We start from the raw sequence: 26,420 nt of genomic DNA on the forward strand, positions 1-26,420 counted from the left end.
GAGGGGGGGAGCACTTGGGGACAGTGTTGGTGGCCTCGGCCTTGGCTGTCCTCATTGGTCCCAGAGGTTATCTGTCCCAGAAATCTCATCCCCAGCGGCTCAGGACTGCAAAGGAAATGCACCACATACCAAGACCATTAGGAAGGAAGGAGTGGTCTGACTGCTCTGCTCCCCTTCTAGACAACCTGTCAGAACACTTCTGCACTACATCCATAAAGTACTCCTACTCTATAGACTTGTGTGACCCCACAGTTTCAATAAAATATGATATGCCACGTAGCAGACACTTATTCAAAGTGACTTCTACTACAGTGAGTGCAGTCTTTTTCAGTTTGTTTATTTGACCTTTATTTTCAAAGGGAGTCTCCATTGAGACCACGGTCTCTTTTACAAGGGAGCTCTGCATATACACAATTTACAATGTAAAATACAATATAATACACATTTTCAAGAAAAATATTCACATTTCGCTTCAAGGAGGTCCCCAATCAACATTTTGAACTACCCAAGAGCCATGTCTGTCATCTCTGTGGGCTAGTAGCACCATGCCACAGAACCACATTGTTCATTGCTAATCTGCTCAGCATTCTTCCTTCACTAACAATTTAAGAAGAGTTTAAATAACTCTCTGTAAAGAGTAAGTGAGACAGACTGACTGACCTCTGTTTGGAGACGGATATTATGACAAACTCGTGATGGTGCAACAATGAATACAACCCCTCCAACTATTGATTGTTTTCCTTTTATAGAAGCAGAGAAAGTCACCATCTTCGACCAGACGGAAGTCAACCTGGTCGCATTTCGCCGCACCATCTATCTCGCCATCCAGTCAAGGTGGGTACTATACTGTGTGTGTGTCCGCGCTGCCTGAATGCTGTTTTTCTGTCAAGAAAAGTAAACTAGAGCTGCTAATGCCAACAGAACGGGAACGTGCCCAAATTCAGGGATGTATTCAACAGAAATGGGGCAGTAGTAGACTTTTCCTCAGGGCTCAAATAAAACCCTAACCAGATGGCTGAACATCCCTCCATGTCCACTGCAGATAGAGAAGAGTGTAGAAGGATGCAGTTTATTTAAAGCTGTATTTTTATTAAGAACGCCCCCCCCCCCCCTAGTTTCATGAAAGTTTGATTTGCACACATTCATTGACATCAAATGTTTTAAATGGGTGAAAAAATGGGGAGGGGGGAATAATCTAGGTTTTATTGACTCTAGATAGAATAGAATTGCTGTTAAGGCTCGCGCAGAGCGCACCGAATGTGGATCTTGCATCTTCGGACGATCGTTCAGCGCACTGTGTTTCAGGGACCACCCGTTGTAGACGTATGACTGCCGACATTTTTCATGCAATTCTACATGTAAAATTGGTGCACACGGTTTTTCGCAAATTACGTTCAGAGCTGCTAAGTACTCTGGGCCAGCAAACGCTATTTGTGTGTGAGCCCGTAGGGGGGCTGCAGCAGGTGGTGAAGTATTAATTAATGCACAGCAGCTGAGGTGAAGTCTACGATCAGAATGCACCATGCTTTAGTTTCATCATCATTTTGGGAGGTTTATCTCTAGTTGCGCTGGGTTCAGGCACGGCGCCAGGATGTTTTTGTCTCCCGGGGCTAAGGGCAAGCTTGATCAATACGTGGGGGGTGCTAAGAAAATTGTCGATTTTCATGACTTCAGAGTTATACGGAAGTTCTCGTTTTTTCAATAAAAGCAGATATGGCACACAGCACATTATATTTAAATGTAGTTTTTAATTGAATTTGGCCAAAGAATATTCAACAAAATCGCTATAAGCCTAATAGAAGTGACCACAAGGCAATGACAAAAACGTCTCACATGCTAAGACGTATTTTCCCAGGGTACACGCCCGGCACGAGCACGCAGCCAGGAATCAGATTGGGAACAGAATGGCTTGTTATTAACTTGTACATATTTCTTTGTTTAAAAATAAAAATAAATACTAAAATGCTTTAGGGGGCTTAACTGGGGATACGCAGATTTGTGACGGGGCTATATCCCTTCCTAGCCCTGGTGTAGCGGCGTGCATGGCTGGGTTATTAGAGTACATCGTACAGGGATGCAAACTAGTCACCTTTCGTGGAGAAATTCGCCGTTTTGAATCCAAAATAGGTGACATGCGTGCTTCGTATAGATCCGATGAGAAACGTTTCGGAAAGGAGGGGGCTTTGGATCACTACTGGCTGTAGTAAGCGAGTGATGCGCGTTTGGAGCAATACTGGCTGTATCCAAGGTTCAGCCAATCGTTCACATAACAACAGAATGCAGCGCAGCATATTCTGTTGAATGTTGAACGAGAGAAGAGAACCAATTTAGTAGTTACAGCATCAGCGCGCGCTCTGGAAAGACCGGAAAGGCAGCTTGCCAGTTACAGCAGCGCGTCCCCTGAAAGATAACGAAGAGGTAACGTTAGGTGAGAAGCCTGACCACGGAGTTGGGGGTGAGAAGTTGATGAAGCATACTTCATGAGCTGTAACCGAAACAACTGGCATTTGGAAAGTTTGAGGTGAGGGAGAAAGTGTGGTGGAACAAGTATTGTTAGCATTGTTAAGAAGCTTGCTAATTGGATGGAATTCTCTGTTAGCTAGCCAGAGAAATATTGAGCAACATTAGCCAATTTATCTGATCAAATTATTGAGTTTATGAGAATTAGCTGGCTAATAATGTCACACAGCTAACGTAAACTCGTACATCGCCTTGGTCCGTACAATTGCCCTTATTTTAGCACCCCAAAAACGTAATACTTCCAGATCAATTGTAATGTCAATACCATTGTAAAGCACAATTTCTCCCCTTTCCAACATAATCAATTACATGACTTAAACGCTGCCAGTTTCTGCATAATTCAAGCAGGCAATGAGCCCCGTCGTCTCTTTTTAAAAATGGCGGGTGGGGAAGCGAAACTAATGCGTGATAGTGAGAAGTTGTAGGAAAATTGCTTTTTTCCCCCACTTGATCTGTCCAACTTATCACCTTATCGCCTCAAAAATGTAAATAAAACACTATAAAGAGTTTATATAATGTGTCATTACATACCTATTTGAAGGTTTGTGTCGAATTTAAATCCTGTTTTAGGGCGGTGCTAAAGTGATCTTAGAAGTAAACAGCGGCTTTGAGAATGATGATCGCATGCAATGATGGCGCAAAAAATGACTAGGTATCCCCCCTTACCCCCGTCACTGTCCATTTCTTGTTTTTAAACGATGAGAGAAGTGCTACACCTGGTGGAGAGAGATTGTAAGACAGAAATAGTTGCTTTATGCRTSCTGTASRTTACGACATGACACGTCAMRAWRTAACRGMGGGTCMGTTTTTTCAACTTTTCTCCAATRCTATAGAGCCATTACCATGTCGATCAACGCTTGAATAGAAACCTAGTTCACACCCCCGATTTTGAAGTCAACACAGTCGCTACAGTTCCATTAGTTTTCTTTGTAGTCTCATTTGAATGTTGTGGTTGCGCACATTTGTACGGAATGGGGTGAGTTTACGTTAACGTTACAACATCAGATGAGCTAACATTCATAACCTAACCAATTCGCAATAGTATTAACGACTCCTTGCGTTCCTCAAGTTATAACGTGTTAGTTGCTTCCCGGACCCTGGCAATCTGTGAAATGTTAACTATCTAACCACTATCTGTTAACTAATGTTTTCCCTCTACAGAATGTGGTTAATTTCCAGAATGAGAGAATTAGGTGAAAATGAGGCGTTGCTTGTTAAACAAGTGGATTCAGGGATCATGTGTACTCTAGCTGGAGCTGGGCCTGGCTTAAGCTGGATGCCACTATAGAGGTGAAAGGAACACCACACACTTTCCCTCTTTTTCACTTTTTAAATACAGTGGATGAAAATGAGTATGCTAGGTGTACTCTGCCTGAAAGAGATCAGTTATGCCAACAAACGGAATCATGCTCTGCTGGCACATTGTAGAACAGATGTCCACAGGCAGAAAGTGTACAATGTAGTACTGTGCAGTGTAGGCCAAAGATATTGCTTTTGTTGTGTTGAATTTGACAGTAACACGTGTGTGAGTGAGCGGGGATTATAAAATGTTTTACTCAGTCAATGTTTTTTTTGCACACATGTAGTCATGTGCACTTGATCGATGTCTACTACGGTGGCCACTATAATGGAGCAAAAATAGAATGCCTGTTTGTTTCATTCGATTTCTTCTTTTAAGATGTGTTTTTCCCAAGTGCAATATTTAGATGTGTGTGTGGTCACAAGCGCTCTATTATAAAGGCTGTCATGGCTAACTGCAATTTTAGTGTAATGTTTTTTCTCAAGAGTGTCATTTGCAGTAAAGTCTAGGCAGCAAATAACATTAGGTTCACATTAGGTTACATTAACAACTTTTTATTTTACACACAGAGACTGATCATATAGATCATTTTCTTTGTTTAATTAGTTAACCTGCATTTCCCCCTAGCAGGGATTTTTTTTCTTGCATGTTTCAGTGCAAAAAAAAGTGTCACCTTTTTTGGCCCTCACAAGTTTGCGTCCCTGATCGTAACAACATTGGTCCAGGTAGTCCTTCACAGTTGCTTCCATTTGCTGCCTAATGAATGAACCCTGGTCATAGAGTGCAAAGAGAACAGTAACCGTTGTGGGCTTTTCTGCCTACATTGTTCTTCTCTAAAGCTGAGCTGGTCTTTTTCCAGCTGGTGTAAGTTGTAGGAAGGAGAGCACAGAGCAGATAACCATTCACTTACTGTCAGATGAAGTAGGTAGGTGGAAGGAAGGTACTACAGAGCCATTCACTTGTCTATCAGACAGTCTGCCTCGCGGCCGTTCAGGGACCAGTCAGATGTTAATGATGCTGAAAGCTCTTCTCTTTTAAACCCTTTTAGATAAGCGGTTATGCATGTGTGCAGTCGATTTTGAATCTTGTTTCTGAAAGAATGTCTTCAGGCCACCAATAGTCATAGCCAGAGTATTTGTATGTATCTTATGTATGTACACAGTGTAGGCCTATTTGTATTACATGTTTGCATACTGCATAGCATTAGCATGTTTGCATAGCATTTTGACGTAAACATTTGGCGTATCTGTCAGTCCTTCTATTGAAGGTTAGTTGTTTGACTTAGCCTAGTTGTTTGTGTCACATTTCCCATTATTTTCCATTCTACTCAAGTTGTTTCCATTGACCGGCCTGTCTGTTTTATTGTGATAGTCTGTAATTAAAAGATTAGCAGGACCCCAGAGAGGAGACAGAAAACACCCAGACCGTACTCAATCTGAAAGGCTGTGGTAGAGATGTGGTCCGCCTCCTTAGCCTTTTCACATTATTGTGCTGACCTGAATCGAACTGGGCCGGCTTGGTTATTTTCCTTTCATATTGGCCTTTACAGCACGGTTCAAGCAACTATGGTGAATGTGTAGCAAGGCCAGCCCCTTACAACTGGGCTTGGATGAGCTGGGTTTGGGTCTGTAGTGGGGTTGGATAGGCTGTTGGTTGACCAAGATTTTTTTTAGTCGAGCAGTGCAAAATATATCATTTTTTATCATGGCACTCGAGACACCAGTCATTTGGGCCTGTCTCAGTGGAATAATCCATTGAGGAGGCCACGGAGTTGCCACTGTCCAAGAATATTGGGATTGTGGCTAAGATGCACAAGGCACGTCTCCAGAATGCGCACTCCCGCCATTTCGTGCGCATTCATTGTTTCATAACTTCATTGTGTGAATTGTTTGCCCTCTGATTGGTAGTCTATCAATTCCCCATTACATACAGTACCAGTCAAAAGTTTAAACACACCTTTTCTTTATTTTTACTATTTTCTACATTGTAGAATAATAGTGAAGACATCAAAACTATGACATAACACATACATATCTTTGGTTCCTACATGATTCTATAAAACAAATTAGAATAATATTTTAGATTCTTCAAAGTAGCCACCCTTTGCATTGATGACAGCTTTGCACACTCTTGGCATTCTCTCAATCAGCTTCACCTGGAATGCTTTTCCAACCGTCTTGAAGGAGTTCCCACATATGCTGAGAACTTGTTGGCTGCTTTTCCTTCAGTCTGCGGTCCAACTCATCCCAAGCCATCTTAATTGGGTTGAGGTCGGGTGATTGTGGAGGCCAGGTCATCTGATGCAGCACTCCATCACTCTCCTTCTTAATCAAATAGCCCTTACACAGCCTGGAAGTGTGTTGGGTCATTGTTCTGTTGAAAAACAAATGATAGTCCCACTAAGCGCAAACCAGATGGGATGGTGTATCACTGCAGAATGCTGTTGGTTAAATGTGCCTTGAATAAATCACTGACAGTGTCATCAGCAAAGCACCCCCATACCATCACACGACCTCCATGCTTCACGGTGGGAACCACACATGCAGAGATCATCCATTCACCTACTCTGCGTCTCACAAAGACACGGCGATTGGAACCAAAAATCTCATATTTGGACTCATCAGACCAAAGGACAGATTTCTACTGGTCTAATGTCCATTGCTTGTTTTGGCCCAAGCAAGTCTCTTCTTATTTGTGTCCTGTAGTAGTGGTTTCTTTGCAGCAATTTGACCATGAAGGCCTGATTCACGCCGTCTCCTCTGAACAGTTGATGTTGAGATGTGTCGGTTACTTGAACTCTGTGAAGCATTTATTTGGGCTGCAATCTGAGGTGCAGATAACTAATGAACTTATCCTCTGCAGCAGAGGTAACTCAGGGTCTTCCTTTCCTGTGGCAGTCCTCATGAGAGCCAGTTTCCGTCATAGCGCTTGATGGTTTTTGCGACTGCACTTGAAGAAACTTTCAAAGTTCTTGAAATGTTTCGCATTGACTGACCTTCATATCTTAAAGTATTGATTGACTGTCGTTTCTCTTTGCTTATTTGAGCTGTTCTTGCCATAATATGGACTTGGTCTTTTACCAAATAGGGTTATCTTCTGTATACCAACCCTACCTTGTCACAACACAACTGATTGTCTAAAATGCATTAAGAGGGAAAGAATTTCAACAAATTAACTTTTAACAAGGCACACCTGTTAACCTGTCTAGCGGAACCCCTCGCCAACAGCCAATGAAATTGCAGGGCGCCAAATACAAATCAACAGAAATATCATAAATCAAATTTCTCACACATACAAGTATTAGGCACCATTTTAAAGATAGAATTCTCTTTAATCCAGCCACATTGTCTGATTTCAAAAATGCTTTACAGCGAAAGCTCCACAAACGATTATGTTAGGTCACCACCAAGTCACAGGAAAAACCCAGCCATTTTTCCTGCCAAAGAGAGGAGTCACAAAAAGCACAAATAGAGATAAAATTAATCACTAACCTTTGATGATCTTCATCAGATGACACTCGTAGGACTTCATGTTATACAATACATGTATGTTTTGTTCGATAAAGTGCATATTTCAATCCAAAAATCTCATTTTACATTGGTGTGTTATGTTCAGTAGTTCAAAAATATGCTATGATTTTGCAGAGAGCCACATGAATTCACAGAAATACTCATTATAAATGTTGATGTAAATTCAAGTGTTATGCATGGAACTTTAGATACACTTCTCCTTAAAAATTCTTATGTCTGCAATCCCATTAACGGGATTGATATGATAACAGCCAGTGAAAGTGCAGGGCGCCAAATTCAAACAACAGAAATCTCATAATTAAAATTCCTCAAACATACATACCATTTTAAAGGTAATCTTGTTGTTAATCCCACCAAAGTGTCCGATTTCAAATAGGCTTTACAGCGAAAAAAACACAAACGATTATGTTAGGTCACCGCCAAGTCACAGAAAAATTCTGCCATTTTTCCAGCCATAGAGAGGAGTCACAAAAAGCACAAATAGAGATAAAATGAATCTTCATCAGATGACACTCATAGGACTTCATGTTACACAATACATATATGTTTTGTTCGATAAAGTGCATATTTATATTTTTAAAAACTCAGTATACATTGGCGCGTTAATTCACTAGTTCCAAAAACATCCGGTGATATTGCAGAGAGCCACATCATTTTACAGAAATACTCATTATAAATGTCGATGAAAATACAATTGTTAGAACATGGAAATATATATACACTTCTCCTTAATGCAACCGCTGTGTCAGATTTTAAAAAAACTTTACGGAAAAAGCAAACCATGCAATAATCTGAGTACAGCTTTCAGACAACAAAGTAGCCAAAAGATATCCGCCATATTGGGTAGTCAACAGAAGTCAGAAATAGCATTATAAATATTCACTTACCTTTGATGATCTTCATCAGAATGCACTCTCAGGAATCCCAGTTCCACATTAAATGTTTGATTTAGTTCGATAATGTCCATAATTTATGTCCAAAGAGCTACTTTTGTTAGCACGTTTGGTAAACAAATCCAAAGTCATGAAGTGCGTTCCCTAGTTGCAGACGAAATGTCAAAATGTTCCGTTACTGTCCGTAGAAACTTGTCAAACAAGTTTCTGAAGACGGTTGACATCTAGTGGAAGCCTTAGGAAGTGCAACATAACCCATATCCCACTGTGTATTCAATAGGGGCTGGGTTGAAAATCGACCAACCTCAGATTTCCCACTTCCTGTTTGGATTTCATCTCAGGTTTTTGCCTGCCATATGAGGTCTGTTATACTCACAGACATAATTCAAACAGTTTTAGAAACTTCAGAGTGTTTTCTATCCAATACTAATAATAATATGCATATATTAGCAACTGGGACTGAGGAGCAGGCCGTTTACTCTGGGCACCTCTGGGCACCTTTCATCCAAGCTACTCAATACTGCCCCTGCAGCCATAAGAAGTTAATGCAACCATTGTGTCAGATTTCAAAAACACTTTACGGAAAAAACATAATCTGAGAACGGCGCTCAGAGCCCAAACCAGCCAAAATAAATATCCGCCATGTTGCGCAGTCAACATTAGTCATAATAGCATTCTAAATATTCACTTACCTTTGATCTTCATCAGAATGCACTCCCAGGAATCGCAGTTCCACAATAAATGTTTGTTTTGTTCGATAAATGGACATAAATGATGGACATTATGTCAAATAGCTTCTTTTGTTAGGGCGTTTGGTATACAAATCCAAAAGCGCGTTCAGGTCCAGTCGGACGAAAAGTTCAAAAAGTTATATTACAGGTCGAAGAAACTTGTCAAACTAAGTATAGAATCAATATTTAGGATGTTTTTATCATAAATGTTCAATAATGTTCCAACCGGAGAATTCCATTGTCTGTGGCAGACCCCTTAGTCAAACAGCTCCCATCCGGCCCCCCTTCACATGAGAAGCCTGAAACCACGTTCTGAAGACGGTTGACATCTAGTGGAAGCCTTAGGAAGTGCTAAATAACCCATATCCCACTGTGAATTCGATAGGGACTGAGTTCAAAAACTACAAACCTCAGATTTCCCATCATTCAAACAGTTTTAGAAACTTCAGAGTGTTTTCTATATTAGCATCTGGGACTGAGTAGGATGCAGTTCACTCTGGGCGCGCTATTAATCCAAAAGTGAAAATGCTGCCCCCTATCCCAAAGAAGTTAATTGAAATGCATTCTAGGTGACTACGTCACGAAGCTGGTTGAGAGAATGCGAAGAGTGTGCAAAACTGTCATCAAGGCAAAGGGTGGCTACTTTGAAGAATCTAAAATATATTTTGGTTTGTTTAACCCTTTTTTGGTTACTACATGATTCCATATCTGTTATTTCATAGTTTTGATGCCGTCACTATCATTCTAAAATGTAAAAATAAAGAAAAACCCTTGAATGAGTAGGTGTGTCAACTTTTGACTGGTGCTACAGTTGAAGTTTACATACACCTTAGCCAAATGCATTTTAACTCAGTTTTTCACAATTCCTGACATTTAATCCTAGTAAAAATTCTCTGTCTTAGGTCAGTTAGGATCACCACTTTATTTAAGAATGTGAAATGTCAGAATAATAGTAGAGAGAATGATTTATTTCAGCTTTTATTTCTTTCATCACATTCCCAGAGGGTCAGAAGTTTACATACACTCAATTAGTATTTGGTAGCATTTCCTTAAAAATGTTTACCTTGGGTCAAACGTTTTGGGTAGCTTCCCACAATAAGTTGGGTGAATTTTAGCCCATTCCTCCTGACAGAGCTGGTGTAACTGAGCCAGGTTTGTAGGGCTCCTTGCTCGCACATGCTTTTTCAGTTCTGCCCACAAATGTTCTATAGGATGGAGGTCAGGGTTTCGTGATGGCCACTCCAATACCTTGACTTTGTTGTCTTTAAGCCATTTTGCCACAACTTTGGAAGTATGCTTGGGGTCATTGTTCATTTGGAAGACCCATTTGCGACCAAGCTTTAACTTCCTGACTGATGTCTTGAATATATCGACATAGTTTTCCGTCCTAATGATGCCATCTATTTTGTGAAGTGCATCAGACCCTCCTGCAGCAAAGCACCCCCACAACATGATGCTGCCACCCCCATGCTTCACGGTTGGGATGGTGTTCTTCGGCTTGCAAGCCTCCCCCTTTTCCCTCCAAACATAACGATGGTCATTATGGCCAAACAGTTCTATTTTTGTTTCATCAGACCAGAGGATATTTCTCCAAAAAGTACGATCTTTTGGAGCAGTGGCTTCTTCCTTGCTGAGCGGCCCTTCAGGTTATGTTGATATAGGACTCGTTTTACTGTGGATATAGATACTTTTGTACCTGTTTCCTCCAGCATCTTCACAAGGTCCTTTGCTGTTCTGGAATTGATGTGCACTTTTCACACCAAAGTACGTTCATCTGTAGGACACAGAACGTGTCTCCTTCCTGAGCGGTATGACGGCTGCGTGGTCCCATGGTGTTTATACTTGCGTACTATTGTTTGTACAGATGAACGTGGTACCTTCAGGCATTTGGAAATTGCTCCCAAGGATGAACCAGACTTATGGAGGTCTACAATGTATTTCAAGGTCTTGGCTAATTTTCTTTAGATTTTTCCCTGATGTCAAGCAAAGAGGCACTGAGTTTGAAGGTAGGCCTTGAAATACATCCACGGGTACACCTCCAATTGACTCAAATGTTGTCAATTAGCCTATTAGAAGCTGCTAAAGCCATGACATCATTTTCTGGAATTTTCCAAGCTGTTTAAAGGTCAACTTAGTGTATGTGAACTTCTGACCCACTACAATTGTGATTCAGTGAATTGTAAGTGAAATAATCTGTCTGTAAACAATTGTTGGAAAAATTACTTGTGTCATGCAGAAAGTAGGTGTCCTAACCGACTTGCCAAAACTAAAGTTTGTTAACAAGACATTTGTGGAGCGGTTGAAAAACGAGTTTTCATGACTCCAACCTAAGTTTATGTAAACTTCCGACTTCAGTTGTATATGTCACCAGTAGTAGCCTACATGTAACATTAATTACCATAATTTCTCATCTACAATATTTGGTTATTTGGTCATTGTCAGATTGGACACTTTGTTTTAAGGCTGACCCCATTTAGTCGACTGGCCGTTTGTTTGGTTAGTAGGTGGTTGGTCGACCGAGCAGTCGGAATTATATATTTTTTCCATGGTGCACAAGACACTGGTCTGATTAGCGCCTGTCTCAGTGGATTAATCCATTGCGGAGGCCACAGGGATGGCACAGTCCATCATTCTAAGATGTGATATTGAAATTGTATATGGTTATATTATGTGAAAATAATGGTGCAACACTAATACATATACGATTTTAGAACATGCGCTTTCTCCTACTTTGGATATGGTCGCTGTCCACGGTTCTGAAATATTTTTCAGTGCGCCTTAGAATTGGCGTCTGTTGCTATGTGCATAATAGCAAAATTTGCCAGCATAATGAGATTGAGAACAATGCAATGGAGGCCGTAGCAGGAGAGGCGTGGTAACAGCCCTTGCCTTAAACCCTATTTGGACGGATTAGTTTTACTGGGGATGATCGGGTAATGTAATTATGTGCACAAGTACAAAACCCCACATGTCATTTTAGTCCCGTCCGAATCTGCCATATCTTTCATTTGTACATGGCAGGAGAGTAACAATTCCAGCCACAATAACCAATAGTTTTTTGGCGAACTCAAAGGTCCTCTGATAATACTAGTCCTGTGTGTATCGACATCCCTGTGTTTTGAGAAAAATGTTTTCAGGTCTCCAGAGATATTCGATCGGGTTCAAGTCCGGGCTCTGGCTGGGCCACTCAAGGACATTCATTATTACAATTCTTATTATTATGAACAGCATTATTATTATTATTATTATAAGTCATGTTATCATTAGTAGGCTTTGTATAGCAGCCTTGTATAACGACCATTGAGCTGTAGGCTTAGGAGCGCATCCTGTTTAGTATTAATACCGTAACTTAGGCATATTTCAATATATAAGCTACTGTATCAACCAATCATTCATTAGTTTATGCTATCACACAGCATATGAGACATTCATGCTTTGAAATGCAATCAAGCATTTAATTTTTTTAATTAAATAACAAAGGGAGCTTTGATTAATTAGCCTGAACAATAAATATATCTCAATTCACGAATGCATGCAACTGTTTTGAGTCTATAATAAAGGCTTTATATCATTTTTTCGTTAGAACAGACTCTCTGGTACACTTATATATTTAGTGTTTACACTGTTCAAAATGGTCAGAGAAAATTATAATATTGTAGTCTAACAGCAACTGTTTGACACACACAATACTCACACAATGCTTGCTCATATACCATCCTTTTTCTTGATCTCTAGTAGTTTCCACAACTAAGTCAAATGTCTTCCACAGATCTGACTTCCCCTTTCCCTCCTGAGCAACGGTTTTCTATTTCACCTTTTCGGTTTTCTATTTCACGTCCTCTTCATCCATTTTGCTGTTAACATTACTTTGTTCAGATATTGTTATAACCAATTTATTGATGTGATTATGATAGGCTATAGGGTTGAGGGAATAGGGGATGTTTTTTGTAAACAAATTAGCGATTTCGGTAACAGAACTTTTCAGTCAGAAACGAGTAAGAAACTAAATGGCTGAAATGATGCTTCAGCACGGACAGTGCAATAAACACTTGCCTTTTCGCTGCAGTAAGGAGGAGAGTTAGACCACATCCGCCAGTCACACAGGCACTTGCTGTCAGTTTTTTCTGTAGTCATTTGTGTGTATTTAATCAAACAGTGTGCTTAAAGCATCAGACAAGCTCTGTGCATATGTGGTCGGTTTTATTCAAACACAGGGTGTGTCTGTATGGAAAAATAAGTACAAATATTTTTTACCAATCGATTGGTCGAAAGAAAAGGACGACTCTGTCGTTTAGTCGGGGACAACCCTACTTTTTGTTGCAGAGCACACAACCTATGCTACATTTGTTTGAAACAAGTTTTGGTTTATTTCATTCCATTTACGAGTTTGGTCACTTTTTTCATATTTTTTTTTAGATCGCTCCTGCCAATGTTGAGTAAGGATATAAACTCAGCAAAAAAAGAAATGCCCCTTTTTCAGGACCCTGTCTTTCAAAGATAATTCGTATAAATCCAAATAGCTTGTTCAATGAACCATAAACAATTAATGAACATGCACCTGTGGAATGGGCGTTAAGACACTAACAGCTTACAGACGGTAGAAAATTAAGGTCACAGTTATGAAAACTTAGGAAACTAAAGAGGCCTTTCTACTGACTCTGAAAAACAGCAAAAGAAAGATGCCCAGGGTCCCTGCTCATCTCCGTGAACATGCTTTGGGCATGCTGCAAAGAGGCATGAGGACTGCAGATGTGGCCAGGGCAATAAATTGCAATGTCCCTACTGTGAGACGCCTAAGACAGCGCAACAGGGAGACAAGACAGGACGGACAGCTGATCGTCCTCGCAGTGGCAGACCAGATGTAACAACACCTGCACAGGATCAATACATCCGAACATCACACCTGCGGGACAGGTACAGGATGGCAACAACAACAGCCCGAGTTACACTAGGAATGCACAATCCCTGCATCATTGCTCAGTCTGTCCGCAATAGGCTGAGAGAGGCTGGACTGAGGGCTTGTAGGCCTGTTGTAAGGCAGGTCCTCACCAGACATTATCGGCAACAACATCGCCTATGGGCACAAACCCACCGTCGCTGGACCAGACAGGACTGGCAAAAAGTGCTCTTCACTGACGAGTCGCGGTTTTGTCTCACCAGGGGTGATGGTCGGATTCGCGTTTATCGTCAAAGGAATGAGCGTTACACCGAGGCCTGTACTCTGGAGCGGGATCGATTTGGAGGTGGAGGGTCCGTCATGGTCTGGGCCACATCATCGGACTGAGCTTGTTGTCATTGCAGGCAATCTCAACGCTGTGCGTTACAGGGAAGACATCCTCCGCCCTCATGTGGTACTCTTCCTGCAGGCTCATCTTGACATGACCCTCCAGCATGACAATGCCACCAGCCATACTACTCGTTCTGTGCGTGATTTCCTGCAAGACAGGAATGTCAGTGTGCTGCCATGGCCAGCGAAGAGCCCGAATCTCAATCCCATTGAGCACGTCTGGGACCTGTTGGATCGGAGGGTGAGGGCTAGGGCCATTCCCCCCAGAAATGTCTGGGAACTTGCAGGTGCCTTGGTGGACGAGTGGGGTAACATCTCACAGCAAGAACTGGCAAATCTGGTGCAGTCCATGAGGAGGAGATGCACCGCAGTATTTAATGAGGCTGGTGGCCACACCAGATACTGACTGTTCATTTTGATTTTAACCCCCCCCCTTTGTTCAAGGACACATTATTCAATTTCTGTTAGTCACATGTCTGTGGAACTTGTTCAGTTTATGTCTCAGTTGTTGAATCTTGTTATGTTCATGCAAATATTTACACATGTTAAGTTTGCTGAAAATAAACGTAGTTGACAGTCAGAGGACGTTTCTTTTTCTGCTGAGTTCAGAAGTAGGCCAAGGCTACCTGGCCTGCATGCAAATGTAGGCCTAGAAATGTGGCCATTTGGGGATGTCTGTTAGTATTTCAGATTGTCTTAACTCACCACCACTGATGATCTGTGGAGCTTCTCAAAGTATTTTTTTCTTCACCTCAAACAGCAAGTAAACAAAGTATTGTTTTAGAATCTATTGAGAATGACAATAGTTACTCAATATATTTGAGAAATATTTCCAGCTCTCTTCCTTTCGATAACCACTTGGCATGAATGTGAAAAAATGTATTTCTCAAGAGTATTTTATATTATGTTGCAAGATTGCTAGCACTAGTTTTGGGCTGACCCAGTTGATAGTTGATAAAAATATTATCAAGTTGGTTGTAGACTGGCTACACATGGCCTATGTGATTTATAGGATATTTATTTTTATCAGGATAATTTCTACCTGCAAGCTGCAGTGTTTTTATTTATTTTTATTTAACCGTTATATTTTACAAGATAAGTTGACTGACAACACATTCTCATTTACAGCAATGGCCTGGGGAATAGTTACAAGGGACAGGAGGGGGGATGAATGAGCCAATTGTAAGCTTATTTGTTTGTGTAGTCTATTTTAACATGGTTGGCAATAAGCTACTTTTAGATTTGTATAATTTTCATTTAGATAGAATGTAGATTAACCACAGACAATGATTTTCAGAAGACTGTTAAAAATGAAATAAAACTGTTCCACGAAAACGTGCATATGAAAATCACAGTGGCCCGCAAATCATAGGAAATGGTAAGATAAATTGCCAATTACCACAACTTCAGAAGCGTAACTGCAGAATCTGCAAAGGCCAGCAGGAGGAGGAGGATCGTAAAGTTTTTTTAATTTTTATTTTGGTTAGACCATCTCGATCTCTGGCTCACTCTTGAGTCAGTTTGTTTTAATTATTTAATCAAACAGTGTGCTTAAAGCATCAGACAAACTCAAATTAAACACATGAATTGTGTACGTATATCAATCGAACAAAAGATATCTACAAATGTTTAACAATTTATAACCAAATCCGATACCACGAGGAGTACATAGAAAACAGCACTACTTTCCAGGAGATCGAAATGACAATGAGACAGATAACAAAAGTCACTATACTCGTGCTGAGCGATAGGTTATAACGTTCGTCCCGTCTGCGTGGAGAAAAAGGGAACATAACTATAAATGAAAGAACTCACCGAACCAGGAGAATATTAGGGGCTAAGCTTTAGAAACACACTGATAAGTAACCACAGGAAAATAACATTAGGCCTTGCGCGCTCCTCTTTCTTCTACAGAAACATGAATATGACAAGTATAGTATGCATATCCTTCTGCTAATTACACACATCAGTGTCGGCTTCCAAACGAGTTTCTACAAATCTTCCTTCGTAAATGGGATAGTCACATGTATTGAATAAGGATACATAACAGTCACTGCCTGGGATTATCCAATCTCTGTTTTAACACCGCCCAATCAGAATTCCCTGCTCTAGTCATGGTAAAAAAAAAAACATTTACATTTGAGTCATTAGCAGACACTTATCCAGTGACTGCATACATTTTCATTCGTTCTCGTTCTCCCCGTGGGAATCGAACCCACAACCCTGGCTTTTGCAATGCCATGCTATACCATACATCGAGGACGACACGGTCAGTGATCAGTTATTGTGAATTTTGGTCCAGACGTTGTGGATCAACCGCGTCTCAGCAGTGTGTCGGTCTGTGTCAGCAGTTTTGCAGCTATAGAAGAGAAATTGCTGAATTAAAATGAAGTCCGTGGGTGTCCACCACAGATGTTTTATACTGTCATATTGCATAGGTGCGCAACAATAGAAGATCGAGAACTCCATGGTGTCCACCCACAGTTTTCTATCACCCATGTGACCACATGAAACCTAAGATATCGCAGAACTCCTGGGATGTCCTACACACATAGATTTTACTACTCATTCCCATGAACACATCGATAAATGTTATTGTAGTACAATCCCATCTGGTGACCACCACACTTTTTACACCAGTTCTGTGAAATTCATAGTGTACATGTCTGAATGAAATGAGAACTCCATGGTGTTCACCACAGTTTTACACCATGTCTGAATGAAATGAGAACTCCATGGTGTTCACCACAGTTTTATACCATGTCTGCAGGATGCAGTCCTGCCTGCTTCCTAAATGGAGCTGTTGGGTGGAATTTTCCAAAGTGATCACACTCAAATAAGTAATCTGCCCCATGTTAGTTTATGGATATATAAACTCCACTAAATGGGTACTGAACGTACTTCTAAAATATACATGAGGACATATAGACTTATTTTTTTGTGTGATAATTTTGGAACATTTCATCACAGAGCAAGTTGTTACCTTGCCTCGTGCCCAGACACTATGTCCTCGTCCATATGACTTAATAAAGCTGTTTGACAGTTGATTATGCAAACTTATGCACTCATAGGATAATTATTATGAAGTGATGACGAATTATGAATAAATGTTTCTCTTCTTTCAACAGTTTGGATTTTGAGGAGTGTGCCCACAAGTTGATCAAGATGGACTTTCCTGACAGCCAAACAGTAGGTTACAATACTTATTCTCCCAGTACCCTTCCACCAGTGTACTTTTCCCTAGCTGCCAGCCTGCCATGTCATGCCCATCTAATCTAAAGAGCTTCCAAAGCCTTTTATCTGAACCCTGACCGTCATCTAAATATTTGTTTCTGGTCTCCTGGGTTGTTGGATTCTTCCAAGTCACTCGGGAAGCATTTGTCATCTTAATTTCCTTGTTTTGCAGCTTTACACAGCCCAAATAACGCCCTCATTTAGGAACTGGGTGTACTCCACAATGATTTAAATGATCAAATTGAAATAAACATTGTAATAAACAACCGCTATATATTTTTCTGTAGAAATTCAGTAGTAGGCAGAGGAGGTTTATAGGCATCCTACACACTAAAGCACCTACACCTTTTATGTATGGAAGCATATCTTCTGAGTTCACCTTTTTAATGCACCTACAACTTTTATGTTTCAAAACCGGTGTTGAGATTTTTAACTGCCTATGCTTTACAATGCCGTGGCCCGCAAATCATAGTGGCCCGCAAATCATAGGAAATGGTAAGATAAATTGCCAATTACCGCAACTTCAGAAGCGTAACTGCAGAATCTGCAAAGGCCAGCAGGAGGAGGAGGATCGTAAAGTTTTTTTAATTTTTATTTTGGTTAGACCATCTTGATCTCTGGCTCACTCTTGAGTCAGTTTGTTTTAATTATTTAATCAAACAGTGTGCTTAAAGCATCAGACAAACTCAGTACATGTAGTTAATTTTTATTCAAACACATGTCAAACACATGTCAGAAAGTATTCATACCCCTTGAATTATTCCACATTTTGTTGTGTTACAGCCTGAATTCAAAATTGATTAAATATTTTTTTTTTTCACCTGTCTATACACAATACCCATGACAATGTGAAAACATGTTTTTAGACATGTTGGCAAATTTGTTTAAAAGAAATGCATAAATATCAATTTTCATAAGTAATCACACCCCTTTGCTGTGACACACAAATAGGGCTGGGCGATATGGCCAACATGTCAGATCCCGATATAGCACATTTTCTGTAAATTCAATTAATAAATAGTTTATATAAAATGATTACATGTAAAGGCCTATTTCTTATTACATTTTGAATTATACTCAACAAATAAAAGGTACTTACTCATATTTGATTATTTATCCTTTATTTAGAACTTTGTGGAAATGTTCAATTAAGCATGTTGAATATATAAAATCTAAAAAGGTAAATAGAAAACACTTCAACTATAGTTGCATTCAAAATAAATATAGGCCTAAAATAAGTAAATGTATATATATTATGAAAAAATATGGTGTGTGTATATATACATACATATACACACACACACAGTTGAAGTCGGAAGTTTACATACACCTTAGCCAAATACATTTAATCTCAGTTTTTCACAATTCCTGACATTTAATCCTAGTAAAAACTCCCTATCTTAGGTCAGTTAGGATCACCACATTTTAAGAATGTGAAATGTCAGAATAATAGTAGAGAGAGTGATTTATTTCAGCTTTTATTTCTTTCATCACATTCCCAGTGGGTCAGACATTTACATAGTAGGATTGTAGGATTGCCTTCAAATTGTTTAACTTGGGTCAAAGTTCTGTCATACTTTCCAGGTCTATGCCCAAACAGTTTTAAAAATGAATCTCTCCAGAAATAAGTCTCTCACTGTTGCCGCCTGCTACCGACCCCTCAGCTCCCAGCTGTGCCCTGGACACCATCTGTGAATTGATCGCTCCCCATCTAGCTTCAGAGTTTGTTCTGTTAGGTGACCTAAACTGGGATATGCTTAACACCCCGGCAGTCCTACAATCCAAGCTTGATGCCCTCAATCTCACACAAATCATCAAGGAACCCACCAGGTACAACCCTAAATCCGTAAACATGGGCACCCTAATAGACATTTCCCTGACCAACCTGCCCTCCAAATACACCTCTGCTGTCTTCAATCAAGATCTCAGCGATCACTGCCTCATTGCCTGTATCCGCCACGGGTCCGCGGTCAAACGACCACCCCTCATCACTGTCAAACGCTCCCTAAAACACTTCTGCGAGCAGGCCTTTCTAATCGACCTGGCCCGGGTACCCTGGAAGGATATTGACCTCATCCCGTCAGTTGAGGATGCCTGGTCATTCTTTAAAAGTTACTTCCTCACCATATTAGACAAGCATGCTCCGTTCAAAAAATGCAGAACCAAGAACAGATATAGCCCTTGGTTCACTCCAGACCTGACTGCCCTCGACCAGCACAAAAAACATCCTGTGGCGAACTGCAATAGCATCGAAGAGCCCCCGCGATATGCAACTGTTCAGGGAAGTCAGGAACCAATACACGCAGTCAGTCAGGAAAGCAAAGGCCAGCTTTTTCAAGCAGAAATTTGCATCCTGTAGCTCTAACTCCAAAAAGTTCTGGGATACTGTAAAGTCCATGGAGAACAAGAGCACCTCCTCCCAGCTGCCCACTGCACTGAGGCTAGGTAACACGGTCACCACTGATAAGTCCGTGATAATCGAAAACTTCAACAAACATTTCTCAATGGCTGGCCATGCCTTCCTCCTGGCGACTCCAACCTTGGCCAACAGCCCCGCCCCCCCCGCTGCTACTCGCCAAGCCTCCCCAGCTTCTCCTTTACCCATATCCAGATAGCAGATGTTCTGAAAGAGCTGGAAAACCTGGACCCATACAAATCAGCTGGGCTTGACAATCTGGACCCCCTATTTCTGAAACTGTCCGCCGCATTGTCGCACCCCCTATTACCAGCCTGTTCAACCTCTCCTTCGTATCATCTGAGATCCCAAGGATTGGAAAGCTGCCGCGGTCATCCCCTCTTCAAAGGGGGAGACACCCTGGACCCAAACTGTTACAGACCTATATCCATCCTGCCCTGCCTATCTAAGGTCTTCGAAAGCCAAGTCAACAAACAGATCACTGACCATCTCGAATCCACCGTACCTTCTCCGCTGTGCAATCCGGTTTCCGAGCCGGTCACGGTGGCACCTCAGCCACGCTCAAGGTACTAAACGATATCATAACCGCCATCGATAAAAGACATTACTGTGCAGCCGTCTTCATCGACCTGGCCAAGGCTTTCGACTCTGTCAATCACCATATTCTTATCGGCAGACTCAGTAGCCTCGGTTTTTCTAATGACTGCCTTGCCTGGTTCACCAACTACTTTGCAGACAGAGTTCAGTGTGTCAAATCGGAGGGCATGTTGTCCGGTCCTCTGGCAGTCTCTATGGGGGTACCACAGGGTTCAATTCTCGGGCCGACTCTTTTCTCTGTATACATCAATGATGTTGCTCTTGCTGCGGCGATTCCCTGATCCACCTCTACGCAGACGACACCATTCTATATACTTCCGGCCCTTCCTTGGACACTGTGCTATCTAACCTCCAAACGAGCTTCAATGCCATACAACACTCCTTCCGTGGCCTCCAACTGCTCTTAAACGCTAGTAAAACCAAATGCATGCTTTTCAACCGTTCGCTGCCTGCACCCGACGCCCGACTAGCATCACCACCCTGGACGGTTCCGACCTAGAATATGTGGACATCTTATAAGTACCTAGGTGTCTGGCTAGACTGCAAACTCTCCTTCCAGACTCATATCAAACATCTCCAATCCAAAATCAAATCAAGAATCGGCTTTCTATTCCGCAACAAAGCCTCCTTCACTCACGCCGCCAAACTTACCCTAGTAAAACTGACTATCCTACCGATCCTCGACTTCGGCGATGTCATCTACAAAATAGCTTCCAATACTCTACTCAGCAAACTGGATGCAGTTTATCACAGTGCCATTCGTTTTGTTACTAAAGCACCTTATACGACCCACCACTGCGACCTGTATGCCCTAGTCGGCTGGCCCTCGCTACATGTTCGTCGTCAGACCCACTGGCTCCAGGTCATCTACAAGGCTATGCTAGGTAAAGTGCCGCCTTATCTCAGTTCACTGGTCACGATGGCTACACCCACCCGCAGCACGCGCTCCAGCAGGTGTATCTCACTGATCATCCCTAAAGCCAAAACCTCATTTGGACGCCTTTCCTTCCAGTTCTCTGCTGCCTGCGACTGGAACGAATTGCAAAAATCTCTGAAGTTGGAGACTTTTATCTCCCTCAACAACTTTAAAAATCTGCTATCCGAGCAGCTAACCGATCGCTGCAGCTGTACATAGTCCATCTGTAAACTACCCACCCAATTTACCTACCTCACCCCCCATACTGCTTTTATTTATTTACTTTTCTGCTCTTTTGCACACCAGTATCTCTTCTTGCACATGATCATCTGATGATTTATCACTCCAGTGTTAATCTGCTAAATTGTAATTATTCGATTTATTGCCTACCTCATGCCTTTTGCACACATTGTATATAGATTCTCATTTTTTTTCCTACCATGTTATTGACTTGTTTATTGTTTACTCCATGTGTAACTCTGTGTTGTCTGTTCACACTGCTATGCTTTATCTTGGCCAGGTCGCAGTTGCAAATGAGAACTTGTTCTCAACTAGCCTACCTGGTTAAATAAAGGTGGGAAAAAAAAAAAAAAAAAAAAAAACCATGTTTCGGGTAGCCTTCCACAAGCTTCCCACAATAAGTTGGGTGAATTTTGGCCCATTCCTCCTGACAGAGCTGGTGTAACTGAGTCAGGATTGTAGGCCTCCTTGCTCGCACACACTTTTTCAGTTCTGCACACACATTTTCTATGGGCTTGAGGTCAGGGCTTTGTGATGGCCACTCCAATACCTTGACTTTGTTGTCCTTAAGCCATTTTGCCACAACTTTGGAAGTATGCTTGGGGTCATTGTTCATTTGGAAGACCCATTTGCGAACAAGCTTTAACTTCCTGACTGATGTCTTGATGTTGCTTCAATATATCCATATAATTTTCTACCTCATGAAGCCATCTATTTTGTGAAGTGCACCAGTACCTCCTGCAGCAAAGCACCCCCACAACATGATGCTGCCACCCCCGTGCTTCACGGTTGGGATGGTGTTCTTCGGCTTGCAAGCATCCCCCTTTTTCCACCAAACATAACGATGGTCATTATGGCCAAACAGTTCTGTTTTTGTTTCATCAGACGAGAGGACATTTCTCCAAAAAGTATGATCTGTTTCCCCATGTGCAGTTGCAAACCGTAGTCTGGCCAAACTTAGCAACCGGCCATGAAGGACGGTCAGGGAGGTGTCCAAGAACACAATGACCACTCTGACAAAACTACAGCGTTCCTTGGCTGAGATGGGATTACTCTCAGAAGGACAACAGTCTCGATAGCACCAATCAGGGCTTTATTGGAGAGTGGCCAGATGGAAGCCACTCCTGAGAAAAAGGCACATGACAGCCTGTCTGTCTGTTGTTTACAAATAGGCATGTGAAAGATTCTGAGCGCGTAAGGTGAAAGATTCTGTGGTCTGATGAGACAAAAATCGAACTCTTTGGCCAAAGCACTATGTCTAGAGAAAACCAAGCACAGCTCATCACATGTAACACCATCCCTACCATGAAGCATGGTGGTGCTTCAGAGTGCAAACGGCCTTAGACTGGGGGCGAAGATTCACATTCCAACAGGACAATGATCCCAAGCATATGCAAAGCAATGCTGGAATGGCTTCAGAACAATAATGTGAAAGTCTTTGAGTGGCCCAGCCAAAGCCCGGACTTGAATCCCATTGAAAATCTGTGGAAAGACTTGAAGATTGCTGACATCTAACTTAACAGAGCTTGAAAAAATCTCCAAGGAAGAATGGGAGAAAAGCTGGTAGACATACCCAGAACGACTCAAAGCTGTAATCGCTGCCAAAGGTGTGGATACTTACGTAAATGAGATTTCTGTATTACATTTTCAATAAATGTTAGCACTTTCATTATTGGAATTGTGTGTAGAAAAAATATATATTTAATACATCATGCTGTAATACAACAACATGTGCAATTAAGTCAAGGAGTATGAATACTCTCTGAAGGCACTGTATGTTACCTTTAATAGCTGTACGATAGGTCGTGTTTCTTCTAGTAGCCTGCCAACATTACATACGTTTGTGGGTAGAAATAATATTATGTGATCACTCATTTACCTGTACTCTGCAATACATTTGGTGTCTTATGCAATTCCATAAGAAATGGATTGAAAATACAGCTATGATGTGTAAGTAAATAGTGTAGCTAAGACAATATACCCAGCCATCTTTGATATATGTCTTTTCCCTGCTGTATTAAGGAATCGCTTAGGCTTAGATCACGTGTACATTGTGTCATATAGCCACGGGGTCAGCAGTTGTATAACACATCAAATTGCTGCTTTTGTGAGCGTGCTACTAAGTAGGTCACTTTTAACATTTAAAAAAATCAGTGTGCCCATCGTCTAGTTTTTTTTGTGGCAGGAGAGCGTCTGACAGAGCTTAATCTGGTAGTGGCTGTATTATATAGCTATATGGCTATTCTTGGGCGTGGCATTTCTTGAGCTCATGCAGATGATTGACATACTAGACTATTTGGTTCACGGTATTTTAATTAACATGTTCTCTGAACCTATAGCTGTGTTTTGTTCATGGCTTCTACATCATGACCTTATAATTGATTCCAAAATACATGCCGAGGTGTTCCAAAACACATCATTGTGAGATGAGCACAGAGTAAGGAACTGTCAGTTTCCTCACAGCTGTCATCCAGACCTTAATTGTAACTGTTTACTGGCCACTTGGTCCAGCTCAGACTGTACAGCCACAGTCATTACCTGGATAATTAAGATAATAGGCTACTATACTGTAACATTTGTAGAGACAATTAGAGACAATTTACTCTTCCCTTTCCTGTCCCACTCCTCCTTCCTTACATATTTATCTTGCTCACTCTTTCGTGCTCACTTTATCTCTTTTTCACGCTCACCTACTATCCTTCCCCCTAGCTCTCTGTTACCATATCAGTCACAGATAATTAGAGATGGAAGAAGATTGAGAAAGGTCTTTGTTAAAGTGAGGAGTGACTGTAATGAGTACTGATGGACTATGATTAAACAACCCTGCAGGTCCTGTCTGTCTGAAATACAAGGTCATTAGAGGGGGGGGGGCAGAGCTTTGGCCGCTCTATATCCTGGATTCAGATTAAGCCTACTCCTGGGAAAGAAGCCCTTTAAATTAGGATTTTCCACTGAGCATGCTTTTTAGTCCAGGACTATGCTTAATCTGGGTCCACTGAATCACTTTTACTCCTCTGTCAATGTTAAGTATACTGTCATGGCTGGGGTGAGTTTATAAGTGACCGACCGGCTCGATTCGGTCTTATTTAGGAACATTTGAAATTGTGTTTTTTACATTGGATAAAAGTAGAGACTCATAGCTAGAAATTGTATATCATACACTACAGTTGAGGAACAATAGAAAAGTAATTCTGCTTTGAAAGTTGATAAACTTGTAACCTCACTTTTGAGAAAATGGCATTTGAATGTTTTGGTACACCTACTGGAGAGCTCTTCTTTGTCTACACCATTCAGCATCGTTCACACCCTCTCTTAACTTCTCTGGCCAATAGCCAGGGAAAATACAGCGCGCCATATTCAAATAACATGATATAAAAATCTAACTTTCATTAAATCACACATGTAAGATACCAAATTAAAGCTACACTCATTGTGAATCCAGCCAACATGTCAGATTTCAAAAAAGCTTTTCGGCGAAAGCATAAGATGCTATTATCTGATGATAGCACAAAAGTAAACAAAGAGAGAAGCATATTTCATCACTGCAAGCACGACACAAAACGCAGAAATAAAATATAAATCATGCCTTACCTTTGACGAAATTATTTTGTTGGCACTCCAATATGTCCCATAAACACACAAATGGTCCTTTTGTTCGATTAATTCCGTCGATATATATCCAAAATGTCTATTTATTTGGACCGTTTCATCCAGAAAAACACAGCTTCCAACTTTCGCCACTTCACTACAAAATATATCAAAAGTTACATGTAAACTTTACCAAAACATTTCAAACTACTTTGGTAATACAACGTTAGGTATTTTTAAACGTTAATAATCGATCAATTTGAAGACGGGATGATCTGTGTTCAATACAAAAAGAAAACAATCTGACGCAACTTTTTTCGTAACGTGACTCTCTCAAAATATTTACTTCATGTGACCCTCATTTACGATAGCCCTACTTCTTCACTACACAAAGGAATAACCTCAACCGATTTCCAAGGACTGGTGACATCCAGTGGAAGCTGTAGGATCTGCAAGCAAGTCCATTAGAAATCTGGTGTCTCTAAAAAAACTAATTGAAAAGACAGTGACATCAAAAAAATACAAATTCTGAATGGTTTGTCCTCAGGGTTTTGCCTGCTACATAAGTTCTGTTATTCTCACAGACATGATTCAAACAGTTTTAGAAACTTCAGAGTGTTTTCTATCCAAATCTACTAATACTATGCATATCTTATATTCTGGGGATGAGTAGCAAGCAGTTGAATTTTGGCATGCTATTTTTCCCGAAAGTGAAAATGCTGCCCCCTGCCCTCAAGCATTTAAGGTTTAGCCCCACATATCTCTTTAAGGATTTGCGTGGGAGGCCGAAGAGTAGTGTTGATCTGAACGTTCTGTCCTAACAACACCAGTCAAACACCCAAGCTAACTGACTAACGTTGGCTAGCTTGCTAGCTCCTTCCAGACACAAATGAGAGAACAGCTCACTCTGACCATTTTACACACCCATGCAGAGCTGGTTAGCTTCTTATGGCTGCAATCCCGGTAACCGGATCGATATGACAAAAACAAACAAAAAAGTGCAGGGCGCCAAATTAAAAAAAAATAATAAAAAGAAATCTCATAATTAAAATTCCTCAGACATTCATGTGTCTTATATCATTTTAAAGGTAATCTTGTTGTTAATCCCACCAAAGGGTCTGCTTTCAAATAGGCTTTTCAGCGAAAGCACTACAAACGATTGTTAGGT

At 41.1% G+C, this 26,420-nt stretch overlaps 1 protein-coding gene across 1 annotated transcript in view; it reads left to right on the forward strand.

The window, feature by feature from the left end:
- Window positions 1-26,420, forward strand: part of LOC111959574 (pre-mRNA-splicing factor CWC22 homolog) — a 69,835-nt gene that overhangs the window by 18,325 nt on the left and 25,090 nt on the right. Inside the window, exons 14-15 of the mRNA XM_023981225.2 lie at window positions 750-834; window positions 17,390-17,450. Of these exons, the coding sequence (XP_023836993.1) occupies window positions 750-834; window positions 17,390-17,450 (146 nt within the window). The remainder of the gene's footprint in view (window positions 1-749; window positions 835-17,389; window positions 17,451-26,420) is intronic.

This window comes from Salvelinus sp. IW2-2015, linkage group LG36, assembly GCF_002910315.2.
Source record: "Salvelinus sp. IW2-2015 linkage group LG36, ASM291031v2, whole genome shotgun sequence".
Taxonomy (NCBI): domain Eukaryota; kingdom Metazoa; phylum Chordata; class Actinopteri; order Salmoniformes; family Salmonidae; genus Salvelinus; species Salvelinus sp. IW2-2015.